At 44.6% G+C, this 15,582-nt stretch overlaps 1 protein-coding gene across 3 annotated transcripts in view; it reads left to right on the top strand.

Annotated features, from left to right (window-relative positions):
• SYT3 (synaptotagmin 3) overlaps positions 1-15,582 on the top strand; it is a 288,139-nt gene that overhangs the window by 243,631 nt on the left and 28,926 nt on the right. For all 3 annotated transcript variants that reach the window (XM_073655996.1, XM_073655997.1, XM_073655998.1), the window contains one exon: positions 11,118-11,247. In XM_073655996.1, coding sequence (XP_073512097.1) covers positions 11,118-11,204 — 87 coding nt within the window. In that variant the 3' untranslated portion in view covers positions 11,205-11,247. The remainder of the gene's footprint in view (positions 1-11,117; positions 11,248-15,582) is intronic.

Raw genomic sequence — 15,582 nt, forward strand, 5'->3', positions numbered from 1 at the left:
CACTTTAGAACTCTCCTGCGCTTTATTTCCATCCGTTTCTGGGCACTTCTTGAAGTATCTTTGGGGTCATTGTCCTTCTGGAAGACTCATGACTTAGGACGCAGACCCAGGTTTTTCACACTGCGCACTACATTGCGACCCAAAATCCGTGGGTAATCTTCAGATTTTATAATGCCTTACACACAGTCAAGGAACCCAGTGCCAGAGGCAGCAAAACAACCCCAAAGCATCTTTGAACCTCCACCATATTTGACTGTAGGTACTGTGTTGTTTTCTTTGTAGGCCTCATTTGGTTTTCTGTAAACAGTAGAATGATGTGCTTTACCAAACAACTCTTTCTTGGTCTCATCTATCCACGAGATGCTTTCCCAGAAGGAGTTTGGCTTACTCATGTGCATTTTGCAAACTGCAGTCTAGCTTTTTTATGACTGTGTCGGCAGTGGGGTCCTCCTGGGTCTCCTGCCTTAGCGTTTCATTTCATTCAAATGTGGATGGATAGTTCACGCTGACACTGATGCACCCTGTGTTAGAACCTTGCTGTTAGGTTTTTTTCCTTTGCTGGTCACATGACTTTGTTGGCCTATTTAATCCTGCTCCGCCCTTCTGGCTTTGCTGGACTTCATTGTATATCTACTTTCTAGCTAGCCTGTGCTCTGTATCTAACTCTGTTAGTTTGCTTGGTCTACGGACCTCTATGTTCTATCTATTTTGTTTGTTCGTCTGTCTGCTACTATTTCTGTTAGGAGGTGTCCCATATTCCTCCCAGTCCTTAGTACTTGTAGGGATTCCCTCCCCACATCTATAGGTCTTCGTACAGACTAGATTAGGACTTTAGCAGGTCTGATCGCAGGATCAGGTTCCCTGTTACATCGTAGGGATTCAGCTGAGTCTTATAGTAGGGACAGATCTCCTCTCTTTCCTTAGCTTTGGTAGCAGAACATAACAGTAAGTCCAGCCTGCAAATTCTCTAAGGAAAGATTTTTCTGTTCCATCATGGTGTCGGTTCAGGATTTGGCTCATCGCCTGCAGGGACTCTCTCTGGAGGTGGCCGAACTCCGTCAGCACGTGAGTAACTGTCCTGGAGCACATTTCTTGGAGCCTAAGGTATGTTTGCCGGATTTATTTTTTGGTGAACACCGAGAATTTTTTTCATTTAAAAATGCTTGCTTATTGTATTTTCGTTTGAGACCTAAGTCCTCTGGGGATGAATCCCAGCGCGTAGGGTTCATAATGTCACTTTTGCGCAAAGAGCCTCAGGAGTGGGCCTTTTCTTTGCAACCTAGTGATTCATGCTTCAGATCAGTGGATAGTTTTTTTTCTGCTTTGGGACTATTATATGATGATCCTGACCGTGTCGCATCAGCTGAGACTGAGTTGAGACGTCTAAAACAAGGATCGGGTAATGTGGAAAAATATTGTACACATTTTCGTCGTTGGTCCACTCAAACAGGGTGGAACGATTCTGCTCTGAAAAGTCTATTTCTTGCTGGGCTCAGTGAAAGGGTTAAAGACCTGCTAATTGCTTATCCTACACCTGAGGATTTGCAACAGGCTATGCAATTAGCTATACGGGTGGATAGAAGACTGCGTGCTAGGGTTAATGAGAGCAAATCCTCTGCTATGTCAGTTTCTGGTTATGATAATGTGTGTACTAACAGTGGTGAACCGATGGAGATTGGATCGGTGGCACCTCGCTCTCAAGAAAAAGACCGTCGTTTTTCGGAAGGCTTGTGCTTCTATTGTGGAAAATCTGGTCATTTGATTAAAGGCTGTGAGCTTCGGATGAAGAAAGAAAAAAAAATGGTCAGTCACGCCCGTATTGCCTGTTTAAATTCCAAGGGTATATTTTTAGCTGCTTCCACGATTGCTCAGAAAAAATTAATGGAATTTCGGGTGTTTGTTGATTGCGGGTCTACACTGAATGTAATTGATGGGGGATTCGTGGAAAAACTCAATTTAAAACCTGAACCTTTATCATCCCCCATTGCTGTGGTTTCTGTGGATGGCTCCCCTTTGAAGAATATTACTCTCAAGGTCAGTGAATTTCCTCTCACTATTAATGGTGTTCACCATGAGAAATTGGATTTGGTAGTGTTGAATAACTTGCCTTCTCCAGTAATATTGGGTTTGCCCTGGTTAAAATTTCACAATCCTGTACTGGATTGGTCTACCAGTGAAATTAAATCCTGGAGCCATAAATGTTATGACAAGTGTTGTAATGGGCGTATTGCAGCTTTGGATAGGGGAGAATTGCCTGTTCCTATTCAGGATTTTTGGAGAGTTTTTTCTGAGAAGGAATCGCAGGTTTTGCCTCCCCATAGAGACTATGATTGTTCTATTGAATTTGTCCCTGGAGCGACTCTTCCTAAAAGTCGTTTATTTAACCTTACTATTCCTGAGAGGAAGGCTTTGGAGGAATACATACAGACAAGTTTGGCCGCCGGTCACATTAGGCCCTCTAAGTCTCCTGTGGCGGTTGGATTTTTTTTTGTAAAAAAAAAGGACGGCGGTTTACGTCCTTGTCTGGATTTTCGTGAGATTAACAAAATTACGGTACGCAATCCTTACCCACTGCCATTGATTCCTGATCTGTTTAACCAGTTAATGGGGGCCAAGTGGTTCTCTAAAATTGACCTTAAGGGGGCATACAATCTGTTGCGCATGAAGGAGGGTGATGAATGGAAGACTGCTTTTAACACTCCTGTGGGTCATTTTGAGAATCTGGTTATGCCTTTTGGTCTTACTAATGCTCCTGCATTTTTTCAGAATCTGATTAATGACATCCTTAGACCTTTGATCGGTAAAAATGTGGTTGTGTATTTGGATGACATTTTGATTTATTCGCCAGATCTGGAGTCTCATTGGCGGAGCGTGCGTGAGGTATTACAGTTATTAATGGACAATTCGCTTTTTGCTAAGCTGGAGAAATGTGAGTTCGCTGTACAGAGAATTAGTTTTTTGGGCTACATTATCTCCAGCAAAGGTTTTGAGATGGATCCGGTTAAGGTTCAGGCTGTGCAGGAATGGCCTAGGCCTATTGGTTTGAAATCGATACAGAGGTTTTTGGGTTTCGCCAATTACTACAGAAAATTCATAAAAAATTTTTCTAGTATTGTCAAACCTCTGACTGATCTCACCAGGAAAGGTGCTGATGCGGTTCAGTGGTCTTCTGAGGCCATTGAAGCTTTTGTGTATCTCAAGGAGAGATTCACCTCTGCTCCCATCCTTATGCAGCCTGATGTTACTAGGCCGTTTTTGGTTGAGGTTGATGCTTCCTCTGTGGGGGTTGGCGCAGTATTGTCTCAGGATAACGGGGATGGATTACATCCCTGTGCCTTTTTTTCAAAAAAATTTTCGGAGACTGAACTGAATTACGATATTGGTAATCGGGAATTATTGGCTATTAAACTCGCATTTGAACACTGGCGCCACTTCTTGGAAGGTGCGGAATTTCCCGTTCAGGTTCTTACGGATCATAAAAATCTGATATATCTTGATGCTGCCAAGCGCCTGAATGCCCGTCAGGCTAGGTGGGCACTGTTTTTCTCGCGGTTTAATTTCTCCGTTACTTACATCCCTGGTACTAAGAATGTTAAGGTGGATGCCTTATCTCGCAGTTTTTCTCCCATAGTCGGTGCTGAGAAAGAGGAAAACATTTTACAAGAAGGTGTTGTGATAGCTGCTTTAGACTCCGTTTTGGAAGATGAGATTCTTAAAGCTCAGGAGAATGCCCCATCTAACACTCCTCATGGGAGGTTGTTTGTGCCTGGGACCTTTAGGAGAGATTTGTTTGTTGAGTGTCACGAATCTCGGTTGGCAGGTCATCCCGGAATCTCTGAGACCAAGAGACTGGTGGGTCGCAGTTTTTGGTGGCCTGGATGGCAGAAGGAAGTCATTAAGTGGGTGCGCCAATGTACTATATGTGCTAGATCTAAGTCCTCACATACTCCTGCTGCGGGGTTGCTTTGTCCTTTGGAGGTCCCCAGTGCTCCTTGGACACATTTGGCTATGGACTTTATAACTGACCTTCCCCCCTCTGAGGGTTTTACTGTCATCTGGGTGGTCGTGGACCGTTTTAGCAAGATGTGTCACTTGGTTCCCTTCGTCAAACTGCCCTGCGCTAAAACTCTCGCTAAGGCCTTTGTCAAGGAAATTGTCAGACTTCATGGCGTTCCTACTGACATTGTTTCTGATAGGGGTCCTCAGTTTGTGGCTCGTTTTTGGCGTGCCTTTTGTGACAGGTTGGGAATTCATTTGTCGTTTTCGTCCGGATATCATCCTGAATCTAATGGCCAGACAGAAAGGAAAAACCAGGATGTTGAGCAGTTCTTGCGTTGTTTTGTGGCAGACAATCAAGAGGGGTGGTCTGAGTTTCTGCCACTTGCCGAATTTGCTCTGAACAATCATACATCTTCTTCTGCTGGTTGTTCGCCTTTTTTTTGTTGTTCTGGGAGACATCCGTCGTTTGGGTCGTTCTCCAAGTTGGGATCTGCCGTGCCTGAGGAGGAGAATTTTTCCGGTGATTTGGAAAGAGTTTGGACGGATGTGCGTGGTAATCTTCAGGAGGCCAACAGAAAATCTAAAGACTACTTTGATAGGAAACGACAGGAGGTTTTGTTCGCTGTTGGTGACATGGTTTGGTTGTCCTCTAGGAATCTGCGGTTGAGGATTCCTTCTAAGAAATTGGGTCCCAAGTTTGTAGGGCCCTTTAAGGTGCTTCAGGTTGTCAACCAATCTGCTGTTAGGTTGGAGGTTCCTACCTCCTGGAGAATTAATCCGGTCTTTCATGTCTCTCTGTTAAAAAAAGCTGTTGTGTCGGATGGTGACGCCTCTGCCTCTGTTCCTCCGGTGGTGGAGGACGGGGAATATGAAATTTCTCGCATCCTTGACTCTAGACGGTATAGAGGTAGTTTGCAGTATCTTGTGGCCTGGAAAGGTTTCGGACCCGAGGATAACTCTTGGGTGAGGTCAGATGATGTTTCCGCGTCCAGACTTATCAGAGCGTTTCACAGGAGATTTCCTGATAAGCCTGGTCCTAGGGGATCCGGAGGATCCTCTTAGAAGGGGGGGTACTGTTAGAACCTTGCTGTTAGGTTTTTTTTCCTTTGCTGGTCACATGACTTTGTTGGCCTATTTAATCCTGCTCCGCCCTTCTGGCTTTGCTGGACTTCATTGTATATCTACTTTCTAGCTAGCCTGTGCTCTGTATCTAACTCTGTTAGTTTGCTTGGTCTACGGACCTCTATGTTCTATCTATTTTGTTTGTTCGTCTGTCTGCTACTATTTCTGTTAGGAGGTGTCCCATATTCCTCCCAGTCCTTAGTACTTGTAGGGATTCCCTCCCCACATCTATAGGTCTTCGTACAGACTAGATTAGGACTTTAGCAGGTCTGATCGCAGGATCAGGTTCCCTGTTACATCGTAGGGATTCAGCTGAGTCTTATAGTAGGGACAGATCTCCTCTCTTTCCTTAGCTTTGGTAGCAGAACATAACACCCTGTGCCTGTGGGACAGCTTGAATTGGTAATTGATTGGGGCTGCTTATCCACCATCCAGACTATCCTGCGGTGAAACCTTTCATCAATTTTTCTCTGCCGTCCATATCCAGGGAGATTAGCTACAGTGCCATGGATTTTAAACTTCTTGATCATATTGCACACTTTGGACAAAGGAACATCAAGATCTCTGGAGATCGACTTGTAACCTTGAGATTGTTGATATTGTTCAGGAGTTTTGGTTCTCAAGTCCTCAGACAGTTCTCTTCTTCTATTTCTGTTCTTCATGCTTAGTGTGGTGCACACAGACACACAATGCAAAGACTGAATCAACTTCTCTTTTTATCTGGTTTCAGGTGTGATTTTCATATTGTTCACACCTGTTACTTGCCACAGGTGAGTTTGAATGAGCATCACATGCTTGAAAAAAAATTGTTTACCCACAATTTTGGACAGGTGCCAACAATTTTGTCCTACCCATTTTGGGGGTTTTGTGTGAAATTATGTCCAATTTGCCTTTTTTTCTCAGTTTTTTTTGTGTTACTCCAATACACACACAGGAAATAAACATGTGTATAACAAAACATGTAATTGCAATAATTTTCTGGGAGAAATACTTCATTTTCTGGAACAATTTCAAGGGTGCCAACATTTTCGGCCATGACTGTATATTCATTTTCTACTTTGTGGGGATTTATTTTTTTAATAAAAGGTTTTATAATGGGGTTTTCATGTTTGCCACCTTGGATTCACAATATGAGATGATACAGACACTGGACTGATAGGACCCTGATGTTGGCTACAGAACTATGTCACGTGGAACATATACAGTGAAGGAAATAATTATTTGATCCCTTGCTTGTTTTGTAAGTTTGCCCACTGACAAAGACATGAAGAGTCTATCATTTTAAGGGTGAGATAATTTTAACATTGAGAGATAGAATATCCCCAAAAAAATCAAGAAAATCACATTGTATAAATTAGATAAATGTATTTGCATTTTGCAGTGAGAAATAAGTATTTGATCCCTCTGGCAAACAACACTTAATACTTGGTGGCAAAACCCTTGTTGGGAAGCACAGCAGTCAGATGTTTTTTGCAGTTGATGATGAGGGTTGTGCACATGTCAGGAGGAATTTTGGTCCATTCCTCTTTGCAGATCATCTCTAAATCATTAAGATTTTGAGGCTGTCGCTTGGCAACTCGGAGCTTCACCTCCCTCCATAAGTTTTCTATGGGATTAAGGATGGAGACTGGCTAGGCCACTCCATGACCTTAATGTGCTTCTTTTTGAGCCACTTCTTTGTTGCCTTGGCTGTATGTTTTGGGTCATTGTCTTTGTCTTGCTGGAAGACCCAGCCCCGACCCATTTTTAATGTCCTGGCGGAGGGAAGGAGGTTGTCACTCAGGATTTTACGGTACATTGCTCCATCCATTCTCCCATTGATGCGGTGAAGTAGTCCTGTGCCCCTAGCAGAGAAACACCCCCAAAACAGAATGTTTCCACCTCCCAATAACTCACAGAATCATCCAGGTGTTCATTGGCAAACTTCAGACGGGCCTGCACATGTGCCTTCTTGAGCAGGGGACCTTGCGGGCACTGCAGGATTTTAAACCTTTAGAGCGTAATGTGTTACCAATGGCTTCCTTGGTGACTGTGGTCCCAGCTGCCTGGAGATCATTAACAAGTTCCTCCCGTGTAGTTTTAGGCTGATCTCTCACCTTCTTCATGATCAAGGATACCCCACAGGGTGAGATTTTGCATGGTGCCCTAGATCGATGTCGATTGACAGTCATTTTGTATCTCTTCCATTTTCCTACTATTGCACCAACAATTGTCTCCTTCTCACCCAGCGTCTTACTTATGGTTTTGTAGCCCATTCCAGCTTTGTGCAGATCTATGATCTTGTCCCTGACATCCTTAGAAAGGTCTTTGGTCTTGCCCATGTTGTAGAGGTTAGAGTCTGACTGATTAATTGAGTCTGTGGACAGGAGTCTTTTATACAGGTGACTATGTTAGACAGCTGTCTTTAATGCAGGTAATTAGTTGATTAGGAGCGTCTAACTGGTCGGTAGGAGCCAGAACTTATAATGGTTTGTAGAGGATCAAAAACTTATTTCTCACTGCAAAATGCAAATAAGTTTATCTAATTTATACAATGTGATTTTCTTGATTTTTTTTGGATATTCTATCTCTCAATGTTAAAATTAACCTACCCTTAAAATTATAGACTGTTCATGTCTTTGTCAGTGGACAAATTTACAAAAACAGCAAGGGATCAAATACTTATTTCCTTCATCGTATGTATATATATTTAAATATATGTCATATATATGAAGAGGGAACGAAACATATTCTAATAGAGAAAGCCTGTGAGTCCTGCTGCACTGCCCACTAATAGAGTGCATGAGACCTGCTTCATCTTCTGATACCCCATCATTGACAGCTCCATCTGTATAAAACAAATACAAAAAAAAGATCTAAATGGTCAATCAATATATGTGGGAGAGGAAAGCTTGACTCTTAGGGTTTACTTTTCCATGGGGTCTCACAGGCTATCTTTCTTAGTGTAAGGGGGAAGCAGGACTTGCAGGCTTTCCATATTAGTGGGTGGGGGAATCAGGACTCACAGGCTTTCCATATTAGTGGGTGGGTGAAGCAGGACTCACAGGCTTTCCATATTAGTGGGTGGGGGAAGCAGGACTCACAGGCTTTCTTTATTAGTGGATGCTTGATCCAGGACTCACAGGCTTTCTATATTAGTAGGTGGAGGAAGCAGGCCTCACAGGCTTTCTATATTAGTGGGTGGGGGAAACAGGGCTCACAGGCTTTCTATATTAGTGGGTGGGGGAAGCAGGACTCACAGCCTTTCTATATTAGTGGGTGCGGGAAACAGGGCTCAAAGGCTTTCCATATTAGTGGGTGGGGGAAGCAGGACTCACAGGCTTTCCATATTAGTGGGTGGGGGAAGCAGGACTCACAGGCTTTCCATATTAGTGGGTGGGGGAATCAGGACTCACAGGCTTTCCATATTAGTGGGTGGGGGAAGCAGGACTCACAGGCTTTCTATATTAGTGGGTGGGGGAAGCAGGACTCACAGCCTTTCTATATTAGTGGGTGCGGGAAACAGGGCTCACAGGCTTTCCATATTAGTGGGTGGGGGAAGCAGGACTCACAGGCTTTATATATTAGTGGGTGCGGGAAACAGGGCTCACAGGCTTTCCATATTAGTGGGTGGGTGAAGCAGGACTCACAGGCTTTCCATATTAGTGGGTGGGGGAAGCAGGACTCACAGGCTTTCTTTATTAGTGGATGCTTGATCCAGGACTCACAGGCTTTCTATATTAGTAGGTGGGGGAAGCAGGCCTCACAGGCTTTCTATATTAGTGGGTGGGGGAAACAGGGCTCACAGGCTTTCTATATTAGTGGGTGGGGGAAGCAGGACTCACAGCCTTTCTATATTAGTGGGTGCGGGAAACAGGGCTCAAAGGCTTTCCATATTAGTGGGTGGGGGAAGCAGGACTCACAGGCTTTCCATATTAGTGGGTGGGGGAAGCAGGACTCACAGGCTTTATATATTAGTGGGTGCGGGAAACAGGGCTCACAGGCTTTCCATATTAGTGGGTGGGGGAAGCAGGACTCACAGGCTTTCCATATTAGTGGGTGGGGGAATCAGGACTCACAGGCTTTCCATATTAGTGGGTGGGGGAAGCAGGACTCACAGGCTTTCTATATTAGTGGGTGGGGGAAGCAGGACTCACAGCCTTTCTATATTAGTGGGTGCGGGAATCAGGGCTCACAAGCTTTCCATATTAGTGGGTGGGGGAAGCAGAACTCGCAGGTTTTCCATATTAGTGGGTGGGGGAAGCAGGACTCACAGGCTTTCCATATTAGTGGGTGGTGGAAGCAGGACACACAGGCTTTCCTTATTAGTAGATGATTGATCCAGGACTCACAGACTTTCTATATTAGTGGGTGGGGAAAACAGGGCTCACAGACTTTCTATATTAGTGGGTGGTGGAAGCAGGACTCACAGGCTTTCCTTATTAGTAGATGATTGATCCAGGACTCACAGGCTTTCCATATTAGTGGGTGGGGGAAACAGGGCTCACAGGCTTTCCATATTAGTGGGTTGGGGAAACAGGACTCACAGGTTTTCCATATTAGTGGGTGGGGGAACCAGGACTCACAGGCTTTCCTTATTAGTGGGTGATTGATCCAGGACTCACAGGCTTTCTATATTAGTGGATGGGGGACACAGGGCTCACAGGCTTTCCATATTAGTGGGTTGGGGAATCAGGACTCACAGGCTTTCTATATTGGTGGGTGGGGGAAGCAGGACTCAAAGGCTTTCTATATTAGTGGGTGGGGGAAACGGGACTCACATGCTTTCCATATTAGTGGGTGGGGGAAGCAGGACTTGCAGGCTTTCCATATTAGTGGGTGGGGGAAGCTGGACTCACAGGCTTTTCATATTAGTGGGTGGGGAAGCAGGACTCACAGGCTTTCTATATTAGTGGGTGGGGGAAACTGAACTCATAGGCTTTCCATATTAGTGGGTGGGGAAGCAGAACTTGCAGGCTTTCCATATTAGTGGGTGGGGAAAACAGGGCTCACAGGCTTTCTATATTATCGGGTGGGAGAAACAGGACTCACAGACTTTCCATTTTAGTGGGTGGGGGAAGCAGGACTCACATGCTTTCCATATTAGTGGGTGGGGGAAGCAGAACTTGCAGGCTTTCCATATTAATGGGTGGGGGAAACAGGGCTCACAGGCTTTCTATATTAGTGGGTGGGGGAAGCAGGACTCACAGGCTTTCCATATTAGTGGATGGGGGAACAGGACTCGCAGGCTTTCCATATTAATGGGTGGGGGAAGCTGGACTCACAGGCTTTCTATATTAGTGGGTGGGGGAAACAGGACTTGCATGCTTTCCATATTAGTGGGTGGGGGAAGCAGGACTCACATGCTTTCTATATTAGTGGGTGGGGGAAACAGGACTCACAAGCTTTCCATATTATTGGGTGGGGGAAGCTGGACTCACAGGCTTTCCATATTAGTGGGTGGGGGAAAGCAGGACTCACAGGCTTTCCATATTAGTGGGTGGGGGAAGCAGGACTCACAGGCTTTCCATATTAGTGGATGGGGGAAGCAGTACTCACAGGCTTTCCATATTAGTGGGTACGGGAAGCAGGACTCACAGGCTTTCCATATTAGTGGATGGGGGAAGCAGGACTCACAGGCTTTCCATATTAGTGGGTGCGGGAAGCAGGACTCACAGGCTTTCTCTATTAGTGGGCAGAATAGCAGGTCTCACAGGCTTTCTCTGTGACTCACAACGGCTGCTAAACAACTTTTTAGATCTTGGAAAATTATATTTCCCTGAGCACAACATCTGAATCCTGCAGTGACAGAAGAGGACCACACCTTGCTATTTACACAGCGTTCCATTTATCCTATTAGTATTAGACAGTTGTGCTAAGGTGATAGCATAGAGCAGCGATGGAGCGCTTTGCCACCTGCAAATTTAGCGGTAGGAGATGAGAGACCTGACAGATCAGCTGTAAGTGAACCTGGTTCATGATGTTAAAGGATTTACTCTTTTCATTGATCTTTTCAGGAGAAAGCTTTGACCAGTTTTGTGACAAAATCTTCCCCACCTCGGGAGAAGCCAAGTATAATAGTGGACAATACACAATCCGACTAGTTGATTCCACTATCTGAGAAGAGAGAAGCAGATCAGGAGAGCTGTAAGTATCACATGTCCATCAAATTTGCTGTTTGAGATTATGGAAAAATCAGTTGATATAATTCTGATGGTGTGAACAGTGCTGATGCTCACATTCTGACTCTATTTTTTAGCCTTGAATTTTGAAGAAGGATCCTCTTCTAATTCACATCTAAAACCATTTTAAAAAAAATTCTGAATGTTCTTTTTAATTATGTAAAAGGGAAGTCCACAGGTTTCTCGCCAACGGGGTTTTGTAGACAATAGCGCGGAAAAATAATGATGGGAATTTCTTTGTGAAATCCTCACCAAACTTGACATTGAAGTAAAAAATACTGCAAAAAATACTGCCCAGTAAACTAACCAAGAGAGTCAACAGAGACAGCATCTGTATGGAACCCAATGGAAGTGAAAACAAAACCCAAAGGGCAATTGTGGCAAGTTTCGCCACCAGGCAAATAAAAAAAAAACACTTTGTGGCTCCACAAGGACAATTAAGGTCATATTTGTGAGCTTTGGAAGCTGGCATCTGGGAGACATTGGCTATGACCATGCCTTCCTTTATAGGTGACCACCATCTGTTGGTTCTCTACCCACTCCATTGCCCCTTTTCCACCCCTCAAGTGACTCATTCCCTTTTATTCAGAGCTGTTGAGGCACAAGAAATCTTTTGCAAACTCTACTTTCCGGAAGGTCTTATCGAAGCCCAAGAGATTTGCCATCTCTTTTGGTAGTCTAGGAGATCTCCCCATTTTTCTGGGAGCCGACCAAGAGTTGGTAAGTCAATTGTAGGAAGTCCAAATGTCTACGATATTACCAAGCAACCACAATCTACGTCACCTGTAGAAGAACTGATTTTTTTATTTTTTGAGATGTTATTCTATAAACAAAACCCAAATAACCTTAGTTTATTCACGTATCTTTGGATTTTTAGTACAGAGGATAGGTATGTCCAGGAAATATTATATTTGGAAAAAAGGAATAAATTATGAACCACATCCATCTAGGTGGAAACACACAGTATATTATGAATACCTCCAAATTGTCCCAGATCCAGTGGGGCAGCCATGAATTTGAGGTGCTGTCCCGGGAAGTCGAGGGTATGTCCTGAATCTATGTATTGAGGACAGTGTGAGAGAGGCTGTGTGAGCATCAAACTGTGTATGTTGGAATCTAGGGTATAATATGGTATGTGGGGTGCTGTCTGGGCATTATACTGTGTACTGGGGGGTCATCATACTGTATGGGGGCCATGAAAGAGGTCCCATACTGTGTGGGTAGATTCACTGGGTTCACTAGCCATATGTATCTCTCTTTCTGAAAGTTGGAAAGTATGCATTACCTTTCACGCATACTCTTTCGAAGCCTTACATTGACTAGGCAGTGGTTTTCCATGTTAGAAAGTCGAAACACAGATTTGTCTTTCCACACCTTGAATATACAGCCTCTGATCTATTACTGTGATTGAATGCATTGTAAACGAGTTTCCAGCTGTGGAAATTGTCTGGTATTGTACTGTTAGAGTCAATTCATTAAAGTCTGATATAATATGCGGTGCCTTGGGAAACCATATTACCAGCGGCAAAGATTACTGTATACGGCCTGCAGGTAAATGCTTGATGTCTTATTAGCGGGTAGGAAAGCTTTATGTTGAAATATCAAACTTCGGTAAATTGAACAAAAATTATTCATAGTGTAGAACTAATCTTTTCAGCTGTAAGAGATGCAAAGGTTTCAATTACACCGTGGTCGTACTTTCTGAAGGGCCCAAAGGGCTCTCTGTGACACTGTAGGGCAGCAGTACTAAAAAATGGCATGAGATGGTTGGGAGAGCCTTGAAGGATTGGAGCCAAAATGCTGCTAGTAATACCTCTGGTTTCCCATAAACTTCTGAGACAAAGAAATCTCCAATTTCCGTAACTGGATTTCTAAATGATACATATGTAATTTTTCAGGAAGAGATCACACTTGATTTTGGTCATCAGTCCTGATGAAGGTTTCAATGGGTGGATCACATACTTTTCAAAGTTTTGAGGATTCTTGTGAGGGTCGTGATGACATTCCACTCGTCCTCCAGTCACTCCAAATTAAGGCTATGAGCATGGGTCAACCATTCAAAGAATGAGTCAGACAACAAGCTGGTTCAAACTCAGAGCACGCTCAAAAGACTACTACAGACAACGTTCTCAACAATGTTCTGTGTTTATTCCTACATACACAAACCTAAATACACTACATAATGGGGAGGGGAAAGGGGTTGTCCGGGGCGGGGTAAGCCATGAAAGTCCAGTGTCTGGCCACTCCTGATTGGTCCACATCTCCTTATCTCAGTCTCTGGGCAGATATTGCAGCCGTCAGCTTATAATCTTGTTTCGTTTCTCTGAAATAAGTCTTGGCAACACTGGAACTGTCTTAGTTTAAGTTTCGATTTAAGTAATACGTAGCAAGGAAAGCTTATTGTTATAAGACACAAAATGGTGGTTAGTACATTAGCAAAAAAGCGTATAAAAGTTACAAAAGTATAAAAGTTGCAAAAAATATATATTCTCTTTTACCCCGACATTCCCCCCTAAACACTAAGCTTTCCCTTGCTTCGGGGCCTTTGAGACTGTCCATGTGTGGGGAGAGGGGAGGTGGATTTCTTCACCCAATCATCTTAGAAGCTGCCCCCTTATGGGACGCCCCCAGACAATCGAGCCCTATCCTGGGTGACACATGGAGTTCTCCCAACTGTCCCTAAACTAAATCTCTCAATTGGACTTTGTCATGGGGGGGCTGGTCAGGCTTGTTCAAAGGAGTGTATTTCTCCATATTTTCTCTTGATTCAGAAAGGTCCCGGAGGTTGGGACAGCATTGGTTATAGCTTTCCTGTATAAGGGGACTATGCAGCACAGGACCACCAGGCCCAATACTAGTAGACCTCCCATTACTAGACAAACTTGTTGGAAGAATCCCTTGAGCCCTCCCAACCAACCTGAGAAGAAGGAGGTATCTACCCCTGTGTGGTAGCTGTCCACCCTGGGACAGACAGTAAGCATATGGAAAGGATATAGAAGAAGGTAGTCATCTTTTATAGACTCGTTCTGTCTCTCTTGCAGTGGGAGGCGTGAATCCAGGTGCTCTTGCCCTCAAGCTTCAGAGCCGTCGGGGTGGTGAGAAGCACAGTGTACGGTCCCTCTAACCGCGGCTGGAGGCAGTCTTTCCGGACAAACTTCTTCACATACACTAGATCGCCTGGGATGAAATCATGTACTGCATCACCTGTAGATTCTGGGAGAGAAGCAGATACTGGAGAGCGGGTGTTAGTCAATTCTCTAGACAAGGCAATCACAAATTTTACCACTCTATCATGTGTTTCAGACAACTCTTGGGGCCTAATCTCTCCTATCTTGGGTGGGGTCCCAAACAAAATTTTATAGGGAGTCAGCCCATGTTTGGCCTGAGGAGTGTGTGTGATATGATACAATACTATGGGGAGTAGGTCGGGCCAGGGGAGGGGATGATCTTAGGTCATTTTCAAGAGCTGGGTCTTGAGTGTGGAATTCATTCTCTCCACTTTGCCTGAACTGGCAGGATGGTATGGAGTGTGGAGACCCAAATCTGTTCCCAACATGTTCCAGAGTTCTTCGTAGATATTTGCTGTGAAAGCTGGTCCTTGATCCGATTCTATGACTTGGGGAACTCCAAATCTGCAGGCAATTTCGGTGATCAGTTTCTTGGCTGTGACTTTAGCAGTCATGTTGACAACCGGGTAGGCCTCGGGCCAGGCTGAGAACATATCCACGGCTACCAAAACGTACTCCTATTTTCCTGCTTTAGGCATTTGGATATGGTCGACTTGTATTCTCTGCCAAGGGTAGTCTGGTTTAGCCAGGTGTTGGAGAGGGACCCGTGCCGCACACGTTGGGTTGCAGGTAGCGCAGACAGAGCAGGATTTTGAGTACGCAGTCACAGTGGAAGAGATTCCGGGTGCAAAGTACAGTTTCTTGATACATGCCAAGGCTTGATTCTTTCCTCTGTGTGTAGGCCCGTGAGCCCATGCTGCCACAGCTGAGTACATGCGTCTAGGCAAGCAAGGCTTCCCATCCACTTGGTAAAGAGTCGAGTTGACCTTTGAATCTTTGCGACCTGCCAGCACAGCTCCTGCCGCTTTCCATTGCTTGACTTCTTCAGTGGGGGGTCTTCCTTTGTTCCTCACACAATTTTTCTTCAGGCATCTTGACCCCCCTGGATTCCACTCGTGTCTCCGCTGGACTTGTATGGTCTTCCGCCGGCTGTTCTTTGGCTCTTGCTCTAGTGAGCGCCACAGCTACGGTTTGCAGGGTCTCCCCCATCTCTTCTTCCTTTTCCTGCCACT

Source organism: Phyllobates terribilis, unplaced genomic scaffold (genome assembly GCF_046119375.1).
Source record: "Phyllobates terribilis strain yellow unplaced genomic scaffold, ASM4611937v1 Scaffold_12__6_contigs__length_324123572, whole genome shotgun sequence".
Taxonomy (NCBI): domain Eukaryota; kingdom Metazoa; phylum Chordata; class Amphibia; order Anura; family Dendrobatidae; genus Phyllobates; species Phyllobates terribilis.